Raw genomic sequence first — 17,515 nt, 5'->3', positions numbered from 1 at the left:
TGATGGCACAAACCTGCCCTTTAATGCAATAGGAAAGCAGTGAAATATTAGAACTTATTTGTCAGCAGCACAGAGGCAATGACTTATCTGATGCTAATTTGGTAGCTGTTTTCCAAGAGCTGCTATGGCATATTATTCAGTTTTACAGGCCTCCAAAATACTTCACAATTCTGATTCTAAAATAAGAATTTTCAGAAATAACTATTTATTGACTTATGATCGGTTATTTAGTGACTATTTGGCATTAAAACAGCCTTGGAATGGGTGTTTTCTGTAAAATTGAGGAATCCCTATAGTTATATACAATAATATTACAAACCTCCAAAATAAATAAAATTTGAAGAGCAAAACCAAATCAATCTGACTCAACAAAGTAAAGTCTGTCTTATTTTCTGTGCTTTGCCATGCAAAGATAAGCACCAATCCTACTGACAGATTTGGGAGCAAATGTTTATACTTTCATACTTTTCATATTTTTGTGCGCTCTTTTTTTACATCTTTTCCCCCTTAGGTGCACATATTAACTTCTTTATTTCTTTGCAAATTTTTCCTGAAAGATGAGTGGCGGATATTACCAAAATGTTTTAAAGCCATGGCTGGGAAAACTTCCCTCTTTCCTGGTTCAGTCAAGATAAAGCTAATCTATTTAGAGCCTTAAAGACATTCACAACTACAATGAATTACACCTGGAAACATATTCCTATAATTATATGATGATGAAATAGCCAACATGCAATAGGGCACAGGTATCAAACTCGCCGTGTCACGTGACGTATCGCGAAGTATCACGGCTTTTTTTTGCAATGCCGGAGCTGGGGTGGGCGCGGCCTCTGTATGATGCAATTGGCCCGCGGACCAGCAGTTTGACAGCCCTGCAATAGGGGATCATCCTTTTTTTTCCTTTTAACAGTCTTCAAAATGGCTATTTCCTTTAGATCAGCGGTTCTCAACCTATAGGTTGCGACCCCATTTGGGGTCGATCAACCATTTCACGGGGGTCGCCAAGCAAGGCTGTCTGCCATTTTTTTTCCCTTTTTCTGGCAGGTGCCTTACCGGTGGTCGGCCTGCTCCGTCTCTGCCGCTTGCCAGCTACGCCTCGGCTGGCGCAGGGGGCGGCATCACGCATGCGCGGCGTTCCCGGGCAGGGAAAGTCCTCGACTTACGACCGGTTGGATAGTTCTCGACTTACGACTGGTTTAGTCCTCGACTTACGACCGGTTGGGGGTCGCGGCATTAAAAAGGTTGAGAACCACTGCTTTAGATGTTTAGGGCCTCATATTCAACAGATAAGACTATATTGCACAATTAAAGCTGAACTATAGCATTTTCCCATCTGCTTCCAGGTATGCTTGAGAAGCTACCAAGGGTGTCCATTTGAGAGCACTTAGCCCTAACAGATTTGTCACTGGTTCCCCAACTGACCAATCACAGATTGAACAATGGAAATCAGGTTTGTCCACACTCTGGCTCCACTGTTTCCTGGCTAAAGTCTCTTTCAAGGCTACAAACCATTGAGACATCCTTACAAGGAACAAAGAATCAGTTTATTTTTTTTCTTTAGTGCCACACTTAAGTGTTTGAACTGAAAACTTCCCCTTCAACAGTTGCACTTATCAGTACTACTGTACTTTGAATTTCAGAAGCATTTATAAATGGCAATGTGCCAAACAATTTATTTACACAGATATGGATCAGGACTGCACAGCTCTTTTCAATTATCAAGAGCTACTTTGCTTGAACAGTTCTACTGGACACAGTTAATCTAATGCATGGGTGTCAAACTCATCACGTCATGTGACGTGTGGCGATGTTATCGCAACTTTTTTTGCATAGCTGGAGCTGGGGTGGGCATAGTCTCCGCATGATGCAACCGGCCCGTGGGCCGGCAGTTTGACACCCCTGATCTAATAGATTAGGAACAGTTACAGTAGTAAATAATCAGTGATGTTGAGCAACTTTTACCCTAATGATTATGTTAAAGAAATAGGGGTAATAAGTACAGTAAAAGGGCAAGAGGAGCAAAGATCTAAAGTTGAGTTTTCATTTACTATATTCATCTAAACTGGTATTTTTCCATTTACAGGTAGTCCTCAATTTTATTTATTTATTTATTTATGAGACTTATATACCGCTTTAAGTGCAAGCACTCTCTAAGCGGTGTACACCAGTAAGCAATGTATATATATATTTACATTGCCCCCAACAATCTGGGTCCTCATTTTACCTACCTCAGAAGGATGGAAGGCTGAGTCAACCTTGAGCCGGTGAGATTTATGACCACAACTGAGCCCAAAAATTATGTTGCTAAGTCAGGAATTTGTTAAGTGAGTTTTGCCCCATTTTATGACTTTTCTTGCCACATTTGTTAAATGAATCACTGCAATTGTTAAGTTAGTAACATGGTTGTTAAGTGAAGCTGGTTTCCCCACTGACTTTGCTTGGCAGAGGGTCACAAAAAGGGATCAAAATGACCCTGGACACTGCAACCATCATAAATAGGAGTCAGTTGCCAAGCATCTAAATTTTGATCACGTGACCACAGGTATGCTTCAACAGTCTAAGTGTGAAAAACTGTAACTTAGAACGGTCACTAAACAAACTGTTCCTAAGTCAAGGACTCCCTATGTGTTAGCCTACAGCTCCCAAAATTGCCAGCCCACACCAGTGTGTACTGCCTAGCAGTAATGTGCAAACTAGGCAATGCTTGGAATGCAAAGGGCAAAAAGTGGACCAGAGTTTCTCATTCTTGGCAACTTTAAACCAGCCATTCCTTCAAGCGGCATAATCCCAGGTAAAAGATATATTCAGTTTAAAGAATTTCAGGAAGTTATTACATTCATATCCCGCATATTCTGCACCCGTCTTTTTTGCTAAGGTATGCAAAGTGCCACAAAACCCAAGTAAATATACCTTCCATAGGGAAAGATTATTCTCCAAGCATACATGAATATATAAGTCATATCAAATGACACACGTAATCCTAATAAACCTGTTCCAGGAAACAACCGCCCTAGAAATATTATGCAAATCCAATCAAGGAAAGTTTAACAGTATTCTGAACACTGTAATTTGAGGGTGTTCACTGATATAACGAAAAGATTGTTGTGCTTTCTTTCTCTAATATAGGTCATTCTACTGTTTTATTTCTTTTTCCCTTCTCTGTTCTCATCCCTATTCTCTCTTTTCTCATCAACAACCATACAACAACCATCTGTGCAGCTATCAAACCAAAATATTTCCCTAGAATTCTTCATGTTATATTTGGTAAATATTTTTTTTCTTTCAGTCCTTCCTAAAATATTTAGAATTCATAAAATAACCTCAGAGTGGGTGCTGGAGGGTAAATTATTGTGGCTTTGTCCTATTTCTTTGCGTACGTTTATCAAATTAACTTGTTTACAGAACTTTTAATTTTCACCTAATTCTTCTCCCATGTTTGTAAGATATTTGTGGAGCTACTATTTCTCCATGGGATAGTAAATCTTGACCTGCATTTTGAATTATTCCACAAAAAGAGCCAGGAATGTCAATTCCTTAACTAGTAGGCCAACTGTATATTAATCAGATGTGTGCTCCTATAACACTTCAGTTAAGTCACGGTGCCTGTCTTTCAGAATGAGGTTCCCACGGAGATCCTTGATAGTGTCCCAAAGGATCTTAAAGACCTGGCACTTCTCTCAAGTACTTGGTGGTTGGAACTCCTTGGGGGTGTTTGACATGTTTGTGTTATTTGCCATCTTGTTACTGTTGTAAATTCTTTTTGTTTTTATGTTATGAGCTGACCTGAGTTGACTGGAGTGAGGTGATGCCTGTCAAATTAAATAAATAAATGATCTTTTGTATCAGCTCTTGGCTGCATGTATGCGAGATCACATAAACATGGGAATGGAGGTCTACCAGCAGTACATCTATATACAGAAGCTGACCAGACTAATAACTTCATGGTATTTCCACAGAGATGAAAGGATTATACTGTCCACTCACAAAGGACAACAGAAAAGTTAAGAGAGCAACAGGATATGACACATAGCAGATGTAGAACCTGAGGAGAATACTTTGTTTTTAATGACAGAGCATAGGTTCTTAGTATAAGTGATTAAGATACGTATAGAGAGAAAAAAACATGATTTTACATAAAGCATGATTTCTTTCAAAAAGTTGAATAGCAATTCACATCTATCAAAAAGAAACACCATCATTTTAGACACTGAAATAGTATCCTGGGATACTGTTAAGGCGAACACTCTTGTAGGCAGAACTTTCTATTTTGCTGCCCCAGCAAATCTGCACACCAGGCTTATCATAGAAACATAGAAAACTGAACAATGCACTTATACAGATTGCATAAACCTCTTAAAAATCAAATCATGTGCACCACTGGAACAGTCTTCTGAGGGGGAGAAAAGATTTTAAGCCTTTTTATAAGGAATATTAGCATTAATTCTCAGTACACAAATTAAATTCATGCCTTTACTTGCACAAGCCTTCAGCATTTAAGAAGCATATAAGTAGTTATTAAAACATTTTTCTAATATTATGCCACACTATGTAAATTATAATTATACTAAATGAAGAGTGAGTAATGTGTGGCTTTCCAGATGTTTCTTGCATTAGATTTTCCAGAACTTGGCCATGTTGGCTGCAGCTGCTAGGAATTGGAGTTCAGCAACATCTGGAGGGCTATAATTTGCCCATTCTTTACAGGAATGATTTGTAAATCCCTTAGATTTTAATCAGTAGTCACTATTTCTTCTAGACCTAGTTCACTTCAATTTACCATCCCAAAGAATTTCCCAACATAGATAATGACAGCTTGTCTATTGCCAATATACAGATATTTTGCCATGTTGTTACCATGATGTAGTCACAAGTTAAGAATATAAATCTTTTTTTTTTGAAAAAAAAAATATGAATAAAAAGATCAAGCTTAAATGCTGTGAAAAGCAGTATTGTTCCAAAATAATCTCTAAAGATTGCTTATATTCCATTTGGCTGCAACTTGGAACATCCAAATATTTAATAACAGAACAGAATAACAAGAGTTGGAAAGGTCCTTTGAGGTCTTCTAGTCCAACACCCGGATCAGGTTGGAAACCCTATACCATTTCAGACAAATGATTGCCTAATCTCTTCTTTAAAATTTCCAGTGTTAGAGCATTCATAACCTCTGGAGGCAAGTTGTTCCACTGATTTAATTGTTCGGTCAGGAAATTTCTCCTTAGTTCTAGGTTGCTTCTCTCTTTGGTTAATTTCCATCCGTTGCTTCTTGTCCTGCCTTCAGGTGGCAGCCCCTGAGATATTGGAACACTGCTATCATGTCTCCCCTAGCCCTTTTCATAAAACTAGACATACCCAATTCCAGCAACCGTTCCTTATATGTTTTAGCCTCCAGTCGCCTAATTATCTTTGTTGCTCTTCTCTGTACTCTAGTAGAGTCTCAACGTCTTTTTTACATCATGATGACCAAAACTGGATGCAGTATTCCAAGTGTGGCCTTACCAAGGCATTATAAAGTGATATTAACACTTCACGTGATCTTGATTCTATACCCATTAATTCAGCCTAGAACTGTGTTGGCTTTTTTGGCAGCTGCAGCCCACTGCTGGCTCATATTTAAGTGACTGTCCACTAGGACTCCAAGATCCCTCTCACAGTTACTACTATTGAGCTAGGTACCACGTATAATTTGAATGTGAAAAGTATTAATATTCTATTTCATCTGAGGTTTCAGAATGAACAGGGGGAAGGACAAGATAACAAAAAGCTGCACTATTTTTTGTGGGATATTGAAGAAAAACATAGTAAGTGTGAAGTCCCAAAACAAGATGGGATAAATCTATGTTTAATGATTTATATAAAAATATTTTGCATAAGGAGACTTTATAAGCATTCATTTTCATCTGGAAAAGCCTTTGAATACTAAGAAAATTGTTGTAAAGCAAAGGTTATGCAGAGAATGACTTGATTATGAATCTTCACACTTAAATAAACATGGGAAAAGTATAGATCTATCTATCTATCTATCTATCTATCTATCTATCTATCTATCTATCTATCCATCCATCCATCCATCCATCCATCCATCCATTACTTCAGTGTATAAGCCAGTCCATTTCAAGAGAATCCATGTAATTTACGCTAAGTGTTTAATAAGACACTAATCTTTAATAAGATGAAAAACAAATCAATCAATACAAATATAACCAGTCCGTTGATGTATTAATCATGTGAAGATAGCATGATAATATACTGTATGTATTCAACTGCCTTATTTAAGATCCATGTTTTTATGGCTTTCCTGCAATGTAGTAAGAACTGGAGAGGCATCATCAAAGCAGGTTCAAACCAAGAATCCCCGGAGATGACATTCCTTCAATAATGAGCTCTTAAGAAGCTCTCTTTCCCAGTTTTTACTGGGTTGGCATATTCAACTCAAGGAAGGAAGCCTGTCAAAGCCCTGAGCCATATAGGGCTTTAAAGGTCATAATCGGCCCACCAAATTGCATTTAGAAGCTAACTGCAGCTCCCATAGTAGCAATGTTACAGGGTAAACCTCAGTATATGCTTAATGAGGATTGGCCACTCTGCGCTGCACCAACTGAAGTTTCTGAACAGTCTTCAAGAGAGTTCCATGTAGATCACAGCCATAAGGTGACAAGGGTATAAAAGAGAATAAAACCTCTTGATTCAGGAAATACCACAACTGACATACAAAATATAACTGTGCAAAGGCCTCCCTGGCCATGGCCTGTGCCTGCTGTTCAAGCAGAAGCCATAAGTTAAAATAGACACCTCCCACCCCAGGTTATGGGTCAGCTCTGCTTGGGGGAGTACTACCCTCCAGTCAGCTTGTAAATCCTTTGAGCTCTGTCTCAACCACATCCATTCACTCTATCTTGATAATATTCAGTGGCCCAGCAGACAATCTTCTGGCTCAGTTTTTCTAACAGGGACTAAGTCTCTTTAATGCTGTTCAGTTATTCATAAATGCAATAAGAATGGAGAAGAAAGCTTGTTTTACTGGTCTTACTGCCACAGTAAATGCTAGAATGCTCTCTTATCCATGTTCAGTTAAATTCATTATTCCTCTTACACCAGTGTGCTCTACGCATCTCTTCTGTCGTTTTTTTAGGCATCTCCCTATGTCAAATGGAGGTGGTACATCCATCCTTGATCTTTCACTGGATTTTAATATTTCACAACTACAGTATCCTCTGGGGACTGGAAGTGGGGAACACTCTCTTATAATGGGTTGCTTCTTTTCTCTGGGGCTGATTTCAGTCAGTGTTGGTTGAATGGGGAGAGATCTTTTCCTAGGCCCTTCCTCTGTGGGGCCAAGATGTGCCATCAAGTTGCTGTTTTTTCCTAATGACCATGTAGATATTAGGGTGCTGGAAGATTTTACGCGCTCTCCCTCCTTGTTCAATATCTACAGTATATCGGATTTCTGGGTGAGGTCATCTACTGCTTTGAGATTCAATCTTATTACTGGAGGTAGTCCTCGAGGTATGACAGGCCTTTTATGACTATTTGAAGTTAGGAATGCACCCTAAATAGGGGTTCAAAATTGCAACAAACAAGAGGCCTCTGCAGTCATGTAACCTGGATTCAGTCACTTCTGAAGCAGCAGCCATATTTAGTCCTGTCATTGCCCTTTGGGACCCAGAAGTCACCTGTGGTCACAACAGGCAGTTTCCAAGGTCCATGTGGTCGTGTGCATTTTTTTTATTCCCATCAGGGACTTTGCAGCTCCGCATGCTTTTATTTTTCTCCTCATTGCTGCCCTGTGGAAGAGCAGAGGAATAAATCTCTTGTGGCTGCTCTTGTTGCTTATGTTGTTGCTATTGCCCTGAGGACTGGAAGACTGTAACTGCCTTTGTAAATGCTTTAAAATTTTCTTTTTCATTATAGTACTTAGCTTGTTTGTAAATATTTTACAAACTACTGTGCTTGTTTGTAAGTACTTTACTAAAGCTGAAGACTTTTTTTTATTACTGTATTTGGGTTTGCTTTGGAATTGCTTGGAGAAATACTAGCCAGCATCTACAGAAAGCAGATTCAATACTGTAAAGTTCCTTTGCATTCTGATGCATTGTGTTTGCACGCGCTTTGAGACTGCTTGCAAAAAGTTCCTTTGCTGGATCCAATCTGGGTCGTTTACCGGGACCAGAGGTTTAGTCATCTGAGCTTTTTCAGACTCTGTGCTGGAGCCCATCCTCAAGGAACTTCTCTCTCATCAGAATGTTCCTTTGCATTCTACTTTACTGTCTTTGTTTGTGTTAGCTTTGAGAATTAGTGTGTACAACTATAGACTGCTTGTAGAACAGCTGATCAGTGGGTGGTAGTGGTTCTCTCCAGAAGCTCCACACTGGGGAGCCTTGCAAATTCACCTCTACCCAATTTAAGTCCAGGAATCTGTGTGGAGGCACTGCGGTTTGGAGGGTCCCCTCACCTTGCCAGAACAGCTGATGGGCAGGCAGCAGTAGTTTCCCCTGGAGAGAGGAAGCCCTGCAAAATCTCTAGCCTCTTGATTCCTTTAATGATGGCAGAGGTCATTTAATGAACTGAAGCAATCAGCAAGCCTGATCTTCATTCAGCTAATGGCATGGTTGATTGCTTAATGAGTAGGGTTGTAACAATGAGTCCTATTCATTTTATGACAGTTTTGACTTACGACCCTAGTGGGCAGGGTCCATAAGGTTCGTACCTCAAGGACCACCTTATGCTGTTGGGGTTTGGACCACCAAGGTCTGAGAATGTATCATCTTTAAGCGTGCATGGGGTAGCACTTCCACATTCAAGAGTGATACACAATCTGGAAGTCTTCCTGGACTCGCAGCTCCTGCTTGATGAGCAGAGAGCAGTTGTGGGTAAGAAGGCCTTTGCTTGAAAGTATCTAGTGCATGAGTTACACCCTTCCTGGATCAGGTAGTCCTTCCGTCAGTCACTCACTCTGCTCACCTCGCTGCTTGACTATTGCAAGGCACTCTAGTTTGCCCATGTAACATTTCTGTTCCATAAGATGCAATAGTTGCCCGTTTGCTTTCTAGTGCAATTCAAGGTACTGGTTGTTATGCATAAGGCCTACATGGCATAGAGCAGTGATGGCGAACCTTTAGAGACCGAGTGCCCAAACTGCAACCCAAAACCCAGTTATATATCGTCGGGTGCCGGGTGGGCGTAGCCCATTGGGTGAGCATGGCTGCAGTGGTAACAGCAGAGTGGGTGGGACTAAAAAGTTCAATCGATCAATTCCAACTTTGCAAGATCTTTTTATTTTCCCACAAGCAGTTGAAATTGATTGATTGAACCTTTTTTTTTTTTTTTTTGCACACAGCGAGGCCTAAAGCGAAAAGGTTTTATACAACCCAGCTGAAGGCCTAGGACTGGGGCGACGGCGCGTGTGTCCACAGAGAGTGCTCTGCGTGCCACCTGTGGCATGCGTGCCATACGTTCGCCACTACGGGCGTGAGCCTGGTTACTTGAGGCACTGCCTATCCCTGACAAGGTGCTTTGTAGGATTGGCAAACTTCATTTTCCTCCGTTAAACTATGTCATCTGTCAGGACTCTGGAAGAGGGCCTCTTCTTTCATAGCGCCTGGCTTTTAGAACGAGGTTCTCCCAACATCTAGATGGGCATTTTGGATGGCCTTGAAGACCTGACTCTTTGCTGAGGCCTTTGTCTAAAAAAGGGGGGTCTCCTTTGGTGGAATGGATGTCTTTGTTTCTGCTCATTTTGTCATTTTTGCTTCTTTTTTAATTGTGGTCTTGTTTTTATTGTTTAATGATTTTCATATTTTCTTGTGAGCTGCCCAAAATTGTTGGGAGCTGGATGGTATACAAATTGAGTCAAATAAATAAATAATAAAGTTGAGGTCTGATTAACATATGGAAATCTGTCTTACAATATACACCACAGTAAAGCCATCATTTGACCTCATTAATCTTCCAGCTAACAAACCATAGCATGATAAATGTACAAATTACTCTGAGGGAAAACCCTATTAATTAAATTCATCACAGTCTACCAGCTCAAGCAAGAAATCGGCATCCAATCTACGTCTTAGTTCAACACAGAGTTAAATGAATTCCAATACTGTTTGTAATATGTTGATATTTGAACAACGCACGCAACTACAGAAGTTTCAAGGCAAAGCTGTGACTCACCTTAAATATCTCAGGCTCCTCAATTTCCAGAACTTCTGTATTATTAAGCTGGGTGCTCCAATTGGAATATCGCCTGTTATTTGTAGCACTTGGTGTAAAAAGCCAAATTATACAGGTAGCAATAATAAATCCAATAGCAATTCCCAAGAAAAGTCCACTGAAGTAACTAGGGAGGGGAAGTATAAGGTAAGCATAGATCAACATGGTGAGAAAGTACAGTGTCTTCATCGGAAGCCGAATTTGTGGTGCGGGTAGTTCAATTCCACCTTCACTACTAATTAGAGGAGAAATTTCTTCTTGTACTTCTTCTACCTTCTGCAAACTTTCCACTGGTTTGTCTTGTCTGTCATCCTCTATTAAGCAGTCCTCAGAATACAACTCGCAGAACTCTTCATCTTCCTTACTTGCCAGGGCGGACAGGCAACAGCGTTCAAGTACCAGAGAAGTCTTAGAGCTAGAATCCTTTGTGCTTAAGAACAGGGAGCTTCTAGATTCCGTTTCTTTTTCGTGTCCTTCAGTGGCTTGGGTTTTGGTACTCTTATTTACACTGGAATTACTTCCATAGAAGTCTCCTTCCGAATCACATTCTTCTTCCTTTATACTATAGTTATTATTGCTTTCCAAATGGCCATTCAAGCTGGAGAGATTGGACAGTTCTGAAGCACTTGAAGATAAAGCTTTGGGCCGGTGGCTGCTGCTCTCATCACTCATTATTTTGCTGAAGAGCTGAAAAGGCTCATAAATCACCTCTGAAAATCGCCTCTTCGTGTTCTCAATTTTGGCTTCCATTTCGGGTACTTTAAAAAAGGAGCGAGTGTCTGGCGATGTCAAGGGAGACGAGGGAGCTGTTTTGGAATCGCTACCTGTGCTTTGAGGCTGAGTGAACTGTTTGAAGAGGTGCAAGTTCAATTTAGAGTCGGGCGGTTTGAACGACACCGTTTCAGGCTCCTGCTTAGACGTGTCTGTGGACAGAGATTTCACCAGAGTTTTCATCAACTGTCTATGTCTCGTGGATAGAGAGGGCTCTTTTGGTTCAATGTCCGTGGAAAGGGATTTGACTAAACTCATGAAAGGCTTTGAGCTAGTAACAGTGGTTGGCGTGCTAGAGAAGACATGTGACTTGGAAGGGGAGGACAACGGAGAAGATGAAAGGCTGGTTCTCAGTTCCGAAGGCAATGCCACACCAAGTGGGCTAGGGGCTTGGCCCAAATCTGAGGAGGGCGATGCAGCCAATGGCACCACACTAAACTCTTGGGACTCCAAGGGTTTCACAGTTGGCAGAACTGTGGGAGATGTAGCCACAAAAAGCGAGGTAGTGGGAACAAAAGAATTCTGCTCACCATGATCAAAGCATAGGTCTTCCTTAGCTTCAAGTGCAGTTACAATGCTTTGGTCATCTAGTGTCTCAGAAGGAGACTCCGTACACTTTTCTTCTTCCTTCTCCTCCTCCTCCTCCTTCCCAAATGCCGAGAAATGAATGGTGATGGTTTCTCGGGAAGCGGATCGCTGAACCTGCACTTTTGGCGCTGGCTGCTTTGAGGACATTTCACTGGTTTTCTCTGCATGGCTAATGTTCAGACTTGTCATTGCAGGTCCCAGAGATACAAGGTCTATAAAGAGGAAGCAAAACATAAATTAGACTGAAACTTTTTAACGTTGCACAAGAGAATACTTGTACAGAAAGTCTTCGATTTACAACCACAACTGAGCTAAAATCTCTGTTGACATTTGCGAAGTGAATTTTGCCCCATTTTATCACCTTTCTGGCCACAATTGTTAAGTGAATCACTGCAGTTGTTAAGTTAGTCACAGGACTGTTAAATGAATCTGGTTTCCCCACCGACTTTGTTTGTCAGAAAGTTGCAAAAGGGAATCACATGACCCGGGGACACTGCAACCGTCATAAATACATGCCAATTGCCAAGTATCTGAATTTTGATCACATGACCATGGGGATGCTGCAACAGTTGTGAGAAAAACAGTCATAAGTCACTTTTTTTCAGTGCGTTGTAACTTTGAACAGTCACTAAGAGAATGGTTTTAAGTTGAGAATTACCTGTGCAACTATAAGAGTAAACATAGCGAGAAGAAATAATGAGCCTCTAGCAGCCCACATACTTTACCTAATAGGAAAAATGATTATAGATAGCCAAAAGGTGGTTAATAGGGACATAAATGGTTGCATTGCAAAAGCTGAAGAATATTTTTTGACTCCATTTCGGTCACTCTAAAGCCTTTTTACTAAAACTGTGAAGAAGATACCAAGTGAAGTGGAAAAAAAACCCGGTTGGCAAATTGACCCATCATAACTGTACTGAGAAAAGGCATTAAAAATGGATTCCCATATGTTTAAAAGATAAAAAATGAAAACTATATGGCTTGGATCCAAGGCATATTATAGTGTAAGAATATACAGGCTATTCCAAACTGATTCCATGCACTGAATGGAATCTCTACATTGCCATGGCTGTTGACAAGAGATAAAATATAAACTGAGTTCAAAGAATTCCATAATGTATATACATACTTCAGTGTGTCCTCCAATTATTTTCTATGGATGTAGCTGAGAACAATTTACATTCTTGCACACAGAGTGTCACAACAGCATAGGCTGCTGGTAAAGCAGTATTTCCACATTAAGCAGAACACAATACCCACAAAATGTGAGTTTGCAGTCCAAGCAGAAAACTTCAAAGCAAATTGTGCATCTTTGCAACTTGGGCCAGGCAGTGTTAAAATGCAACTCCACTGAAGATTGGAGCATGAAAATCAAATACTGGCTTCTTCTCATAAAAAAAACAGAGAACAAGTCAGGGAGACCTTTTCATTGGGTATTCTTTGAGATGGACAAAAATGAATAATAAGTTTACAACATTGTTTTCTAAGTGAGAGAAAACAAGTAGTAGTGTAGGATGTATATATTTGTTCAAGGAATAGGCAAGTCATTCATTATTGGGTATATCTCCAAGCATGGTTATAGAACTCTTCCCCCTACCTGAAAATTTCATACACGACTCCCAGAATTCCCAGCCAATAATAGTTAGGCAGGCTAGGCATTCTGGAGAGGAGGCCCCAATGTATCCAGAGGGCACTAAGTTGAAGAAAGCTGAGTTGGAAGTTCTTATTTACAACTAGCATTGATTGTACAAAACTTTTACAAGATTCCTCTAAGCAGCAGTTCCAGTGGTGGGATTCAGCCAGTTCACACCACTTTGGCAGAACCGGTAGCTAATTTTTTGTTGCCCAGGCCCAGAATGGACTTCCGGAAGCAGCATCCATACAGAGAACTGGTTGTTCACATATTTGAATCCCACCACTGAGCAGTTCCCACTGAGCAACATCCAGCATTGCCTGTAATTAGACTACAATTGGTCTCCAACGCTTATGAAAGTACTTTGTAGGTACTGAAGATGCTGCACAGGCAGGTTTCTGAGTACTATGTAGACCAGGGGTTCTCAACCTTGGCAACTTTAAGACTTGTGGACTTCAACTCCCAGAATTCCTCAGCCAGGCTGATGTAGACTCAAATGCTGGGCCACAGGAAGTGCTCCAAAAGAGGGAAGGGCCTGAGGGTGGTAGCCTCACAACTATCCCAGCAGATTTCCTGAAAACAGTAGAGCTTGGTCAATCAAGCGGTGCCACTCTATGGAACATCCCCCCCCCCCGCACTCCTGCCCCAGTTATCTTCACCCTGGGAGAGGCATTGCTTTGGGATTCTGGACAAGGAGAGTGGGCAGGCAAAGTTTGGTCAGGGATGATGGCCTGGGAGACTAGGACTGCCCAAAGGAAGGTAAAACAAGGAGGATGCTGAGAAGAAAGGCAAAGTATAGCTGCCCCACCATGAGGGTCTCTGATTGATAAGAAGTGACTATGAGCAAGATCTCTTTGCTGGGCCAAGGAATGGAGGATGATCTCTGCGAGGCATGGAGAGAAAAAAGAAAGGGAATGAACCCAAAAGAAAAGGAAGGAGAAGAGATGAGGGGAATCTGAGCAACTCTTCAAAGCATGGATTTTAGATTTTATCTCCCTAGATATAACTGGAACAGTGTCTACAAGTAATCCTTGACCTACAACTTCAATTGTGCCCAGAATTTTGATCGTAAATCATTGCAGTTACCTGGCTTTAAAATCACTTTAAATATATTTTGCTTTTTGCTTTTTCTACTTTTATTGTTTCCTGCGCCTTTTTCTTTTTTCTCTAACTTTTCTTTGTATGTTTCCCTATTTCTTTTACGAATGTAAAAAATCTTTAAAGATATTTTACATATGTAAAAAAAATAGGGAAACATACAAAGAAAAGTTAGAGAAAAAAGGAAAAGCGCAGGAAATAATACAAATTAAATTAAAAATATGATTTATTATTTTAAACCATGATATGTTCACAGCTCTTTGACTCAAATATTACACGAGATCTAAAACACAACATTATAGTTGCACAGAATGTATGAATCCCATTTTAAGTGTTCTCCACATCCCAAAATGTCTAAAACAGCAACAATAATTCACGAATGAACAAAAAAGAGGCTGCCACATGCTCAGCTCCAGAAAGATTGACCACAATCCAAATTTGTGCCACTTAATGGTCCCAAATGCTGTACTTCTTTATAATGGCTATTAAAATGGGAAGCATATGTGTAGCAAATCAAATCAGGACTTATTTTAAAAAAATCTTTCACTGTTTGAAAATCTCCCCCTCCAATGTTGTTATTTTGGGGAAAAAACTACATAAGGGATATTTGCCAATACAGTGATTGTTTTCAGCTCTGATCCCCTTTGAATTGTTTGTAGAATAAAAGCAACAGTGCAGAATAATGCACTTTGTTCTATTCTTTTCCCATTTTAGTTCCACATCTTAATCCCTGGTGTATCAACATCAAGGATTTTTCATTTCCCTGATTTATGTCAAACTTTTTTTTTAACTTTCACACAATATTTTCTCTAGCAGGAATTTGCTGTCTTTTAAACTAAGCCTTTCAAATGTATGTTACGTAGTTTTCATGGTTCTTTCAGTCATTAATTACTACTAATACATGCTGTAATAAAATAGATGAGAGTTCCTGCTAATTAATTAAATGGAAAAATATTGATGCATTTTGAGCTAATCAGCATAAAACAAATTAAAAGTATAAGCAAGCATTTTATTCTTGTCTTCAACATAACGCAATTACCGAACAGAAATACTGAAATACTGAATGCATGTTAAGGTTTTAGAGGATATGTTTGCTATCATTTAAATCAAAATAATATTTCTATTTTTCAGAAAAAAAACTAATTTGCTATTCTGCCAGCCCAATAAAATAATACTGTCCTATTGTGGGAAGTCAGCCCCGCCCCCAGAAAAAGAAATATTTTGGGGAATATTAAAAGATAGAATATTGTATTTCCTCAAAGGATCTTAAGGGCAGAACTCCCCCCCCCCAAGTCTCTGCCCCAAACAGAAACCAGGTCTGCAGAAATGCAGATGTGATAATCTTGTTAGAAAGATTGGAGCTAGGAAGCTTGGATTAGAAAGACAAAGATCCCTAGAATCAACAATCCCACACCAAAAAATCCAACACAGGATATAGTCATCAACCACACTTCCAGGGAAGCAGGATATGACCTTTGGGACATAATAGGATTATTCCACCATCAGAATACCAGAAAGGCACACTCAGACTCAGGTCAAAGTTCATGCCACAGGAACAATACCAAACAAAATCTCAAGAAGGTATAAAAACCCACCACTCCCTACTACATGTGGTCAGCTTTCCCAGAGCCGTGCTTTTGTCTGGCTCTGCTCTTCAATAAACTACAACTTTCTTTCTAAAGCAGTCTCCATTTTGTTTATTCCCAGCTTGGACTGGACCCTAATGAAGACTTTTCTTTCAACACTATTAACTGAAAAAGAGGTAATTTAAAATATTAATCTTATATATTTAAATAGTTCTAAGAAAAAATTCTAGCTATTCTTTTATTCCTGCTGAACATTCAATAACTATTTAAAATGTTTTACCATTGTTCAACTTGGGAGGGGCGGAATCTGCTTACAGAACAGATATGGCACACTTATTTGGATTTTTTAAAATGTAAAAAATAGACAAGTAATATTTTATTTAATACTAGTTACTCCATAACAACAACAACAAATCCTCACTGCGAAACAATGTTAAAACCTTGTTTAGAATCTGACTCCTCAAAGTTGTATGTTGGGTGTACATGGAGCAAACTCACCATTTGGGGGCTACAGATACTTCATGAGCAAAACAAGCATTTCTGTTGTAGACACAGGTTATGGTCATTTAAAATCCATTATCTTTCTCGTTTTAAAAATATTAAGCCTCTTCTGCGAAAATCAAGTTACCAATTTTGTACTGTATTATTAGATTTAATGGTATTATTATTTAGTCTTATCATTAAGTATTACAATTCATATAAACCTCAGGCAAATCAATGCATTTGCTATGAGTTTTATTTGGAAACAGTGAAACAACTCTGTTTTCCAACAAGAAAATTATAAATGGTATCTGCCTTCACATACAGGCAGTCCTCAACTTTCAACAGTTCATTTAGTGACCATTCAAAGTTACAGCAATTCAGATGCTTGGCAACTGACTCATATTTATGATGATTGCAGTGTACTGGGATCAGGTGATCCCATTTTGCGAACTTCTGACAAACAAAGTCAATGTGGGAAGCCAGATTCACTTAACAACCATGTTTCTAACAACTGCAGTGATTCACTTAACAACTGTGGCAAGAAAAGATTGTAAAATGGGGCAAAACTCACTTTTCTCATTTTTTCCATTTGACCATACAGCAAGACTGAATGGACAGTTTGTTTTTGGAAGAAGTCTGCATTGCTTGCAAAGGGCTTTTAAAATCAGGCTGAAAGACACATACATTTAAACCAAGGGTTACATATAATCATTTGGACTAGGGCTCTAAGTTGGTTTGGCTCCTTCGAGTATACAGTCTTTTCTACCAGGCTGCTCATCCAAGTGAAATATCTATAAAAGGACAAATGTCAAGCTTCTGTTCACGAACATGTACAAGTAATGCAAGATTATTTTTTTTAACATTTTGCCAGATTGGAAAAAAACCAGACTATGTTCTTGGCTCATCAAAACATACAGTATTAAGATACAGTATGAGTATTGTACGGCAGTCTTAAAATCTGAACCATAAATAACATTTCAAGCTATCATAATTTGAACATGGATGTCTCCAAACATAAAATGTTTGTGCATGTATTCCAAATCTGATAATTGTACTACTATTATATCTTCATTTTCTTACTATAAATTTGCCACTGGTTAAGATAAGCTGTACAACAGGCAATGTCAACCATATATATGCAATCATTCTA

General features: G+C 39.4%; 1 protein-coding gene across 10 annotated transcripts in view; it reads right to left on the bottom strand.

Moving 5' to 3' along the window:
- Nucleotides 1–17,515, bottom strand: part of TEX2 (testis expressed 2) — a 102,185-nt gene that overhangs the window by 41,140 nt on the left and 43,530 nt on the right. For all 10 annotated transcript variants that reach the window (XM_039326842.1, XM_039326848.1, XM_039326840.1 and 7 more), the window contains one exon: nucleotides 10,168–11,777. In XM_039326842.1, the coding sequence (XP_039182776.1) occupies nucleotides 10,168–11,754 (1,587 nt within the window). In that variant the 5' untranslated portion in view covers nucleotides 11,755–11,777. The remainder of the gene's footprint in view (nucleotides 1–10,167; nucleotides 11,778–17,515) is intronic.

The sequence above is a fragment of the Crotalus tigris genome, unplaced genomic scaffold (assembly GCF_016545835.1).
Source record: "Crotalus tigris isolate CLP2741 ecotype Arizona unplaced genomic scaffold, ASM1654583v1 scf7180000024345.2110221, whole genome shotgun sequence".
NCBI lineage: Eukaryota > Metazoa > Chordata > Lepidosauria > Squamata > Viperidae > Crotalus > Crotalus tigris.
The sequence above is the reverse complement of the archived record's forward strand: the minus strand, read 5'-3'. Positions and strand labels throughout refer to the sequence as shown.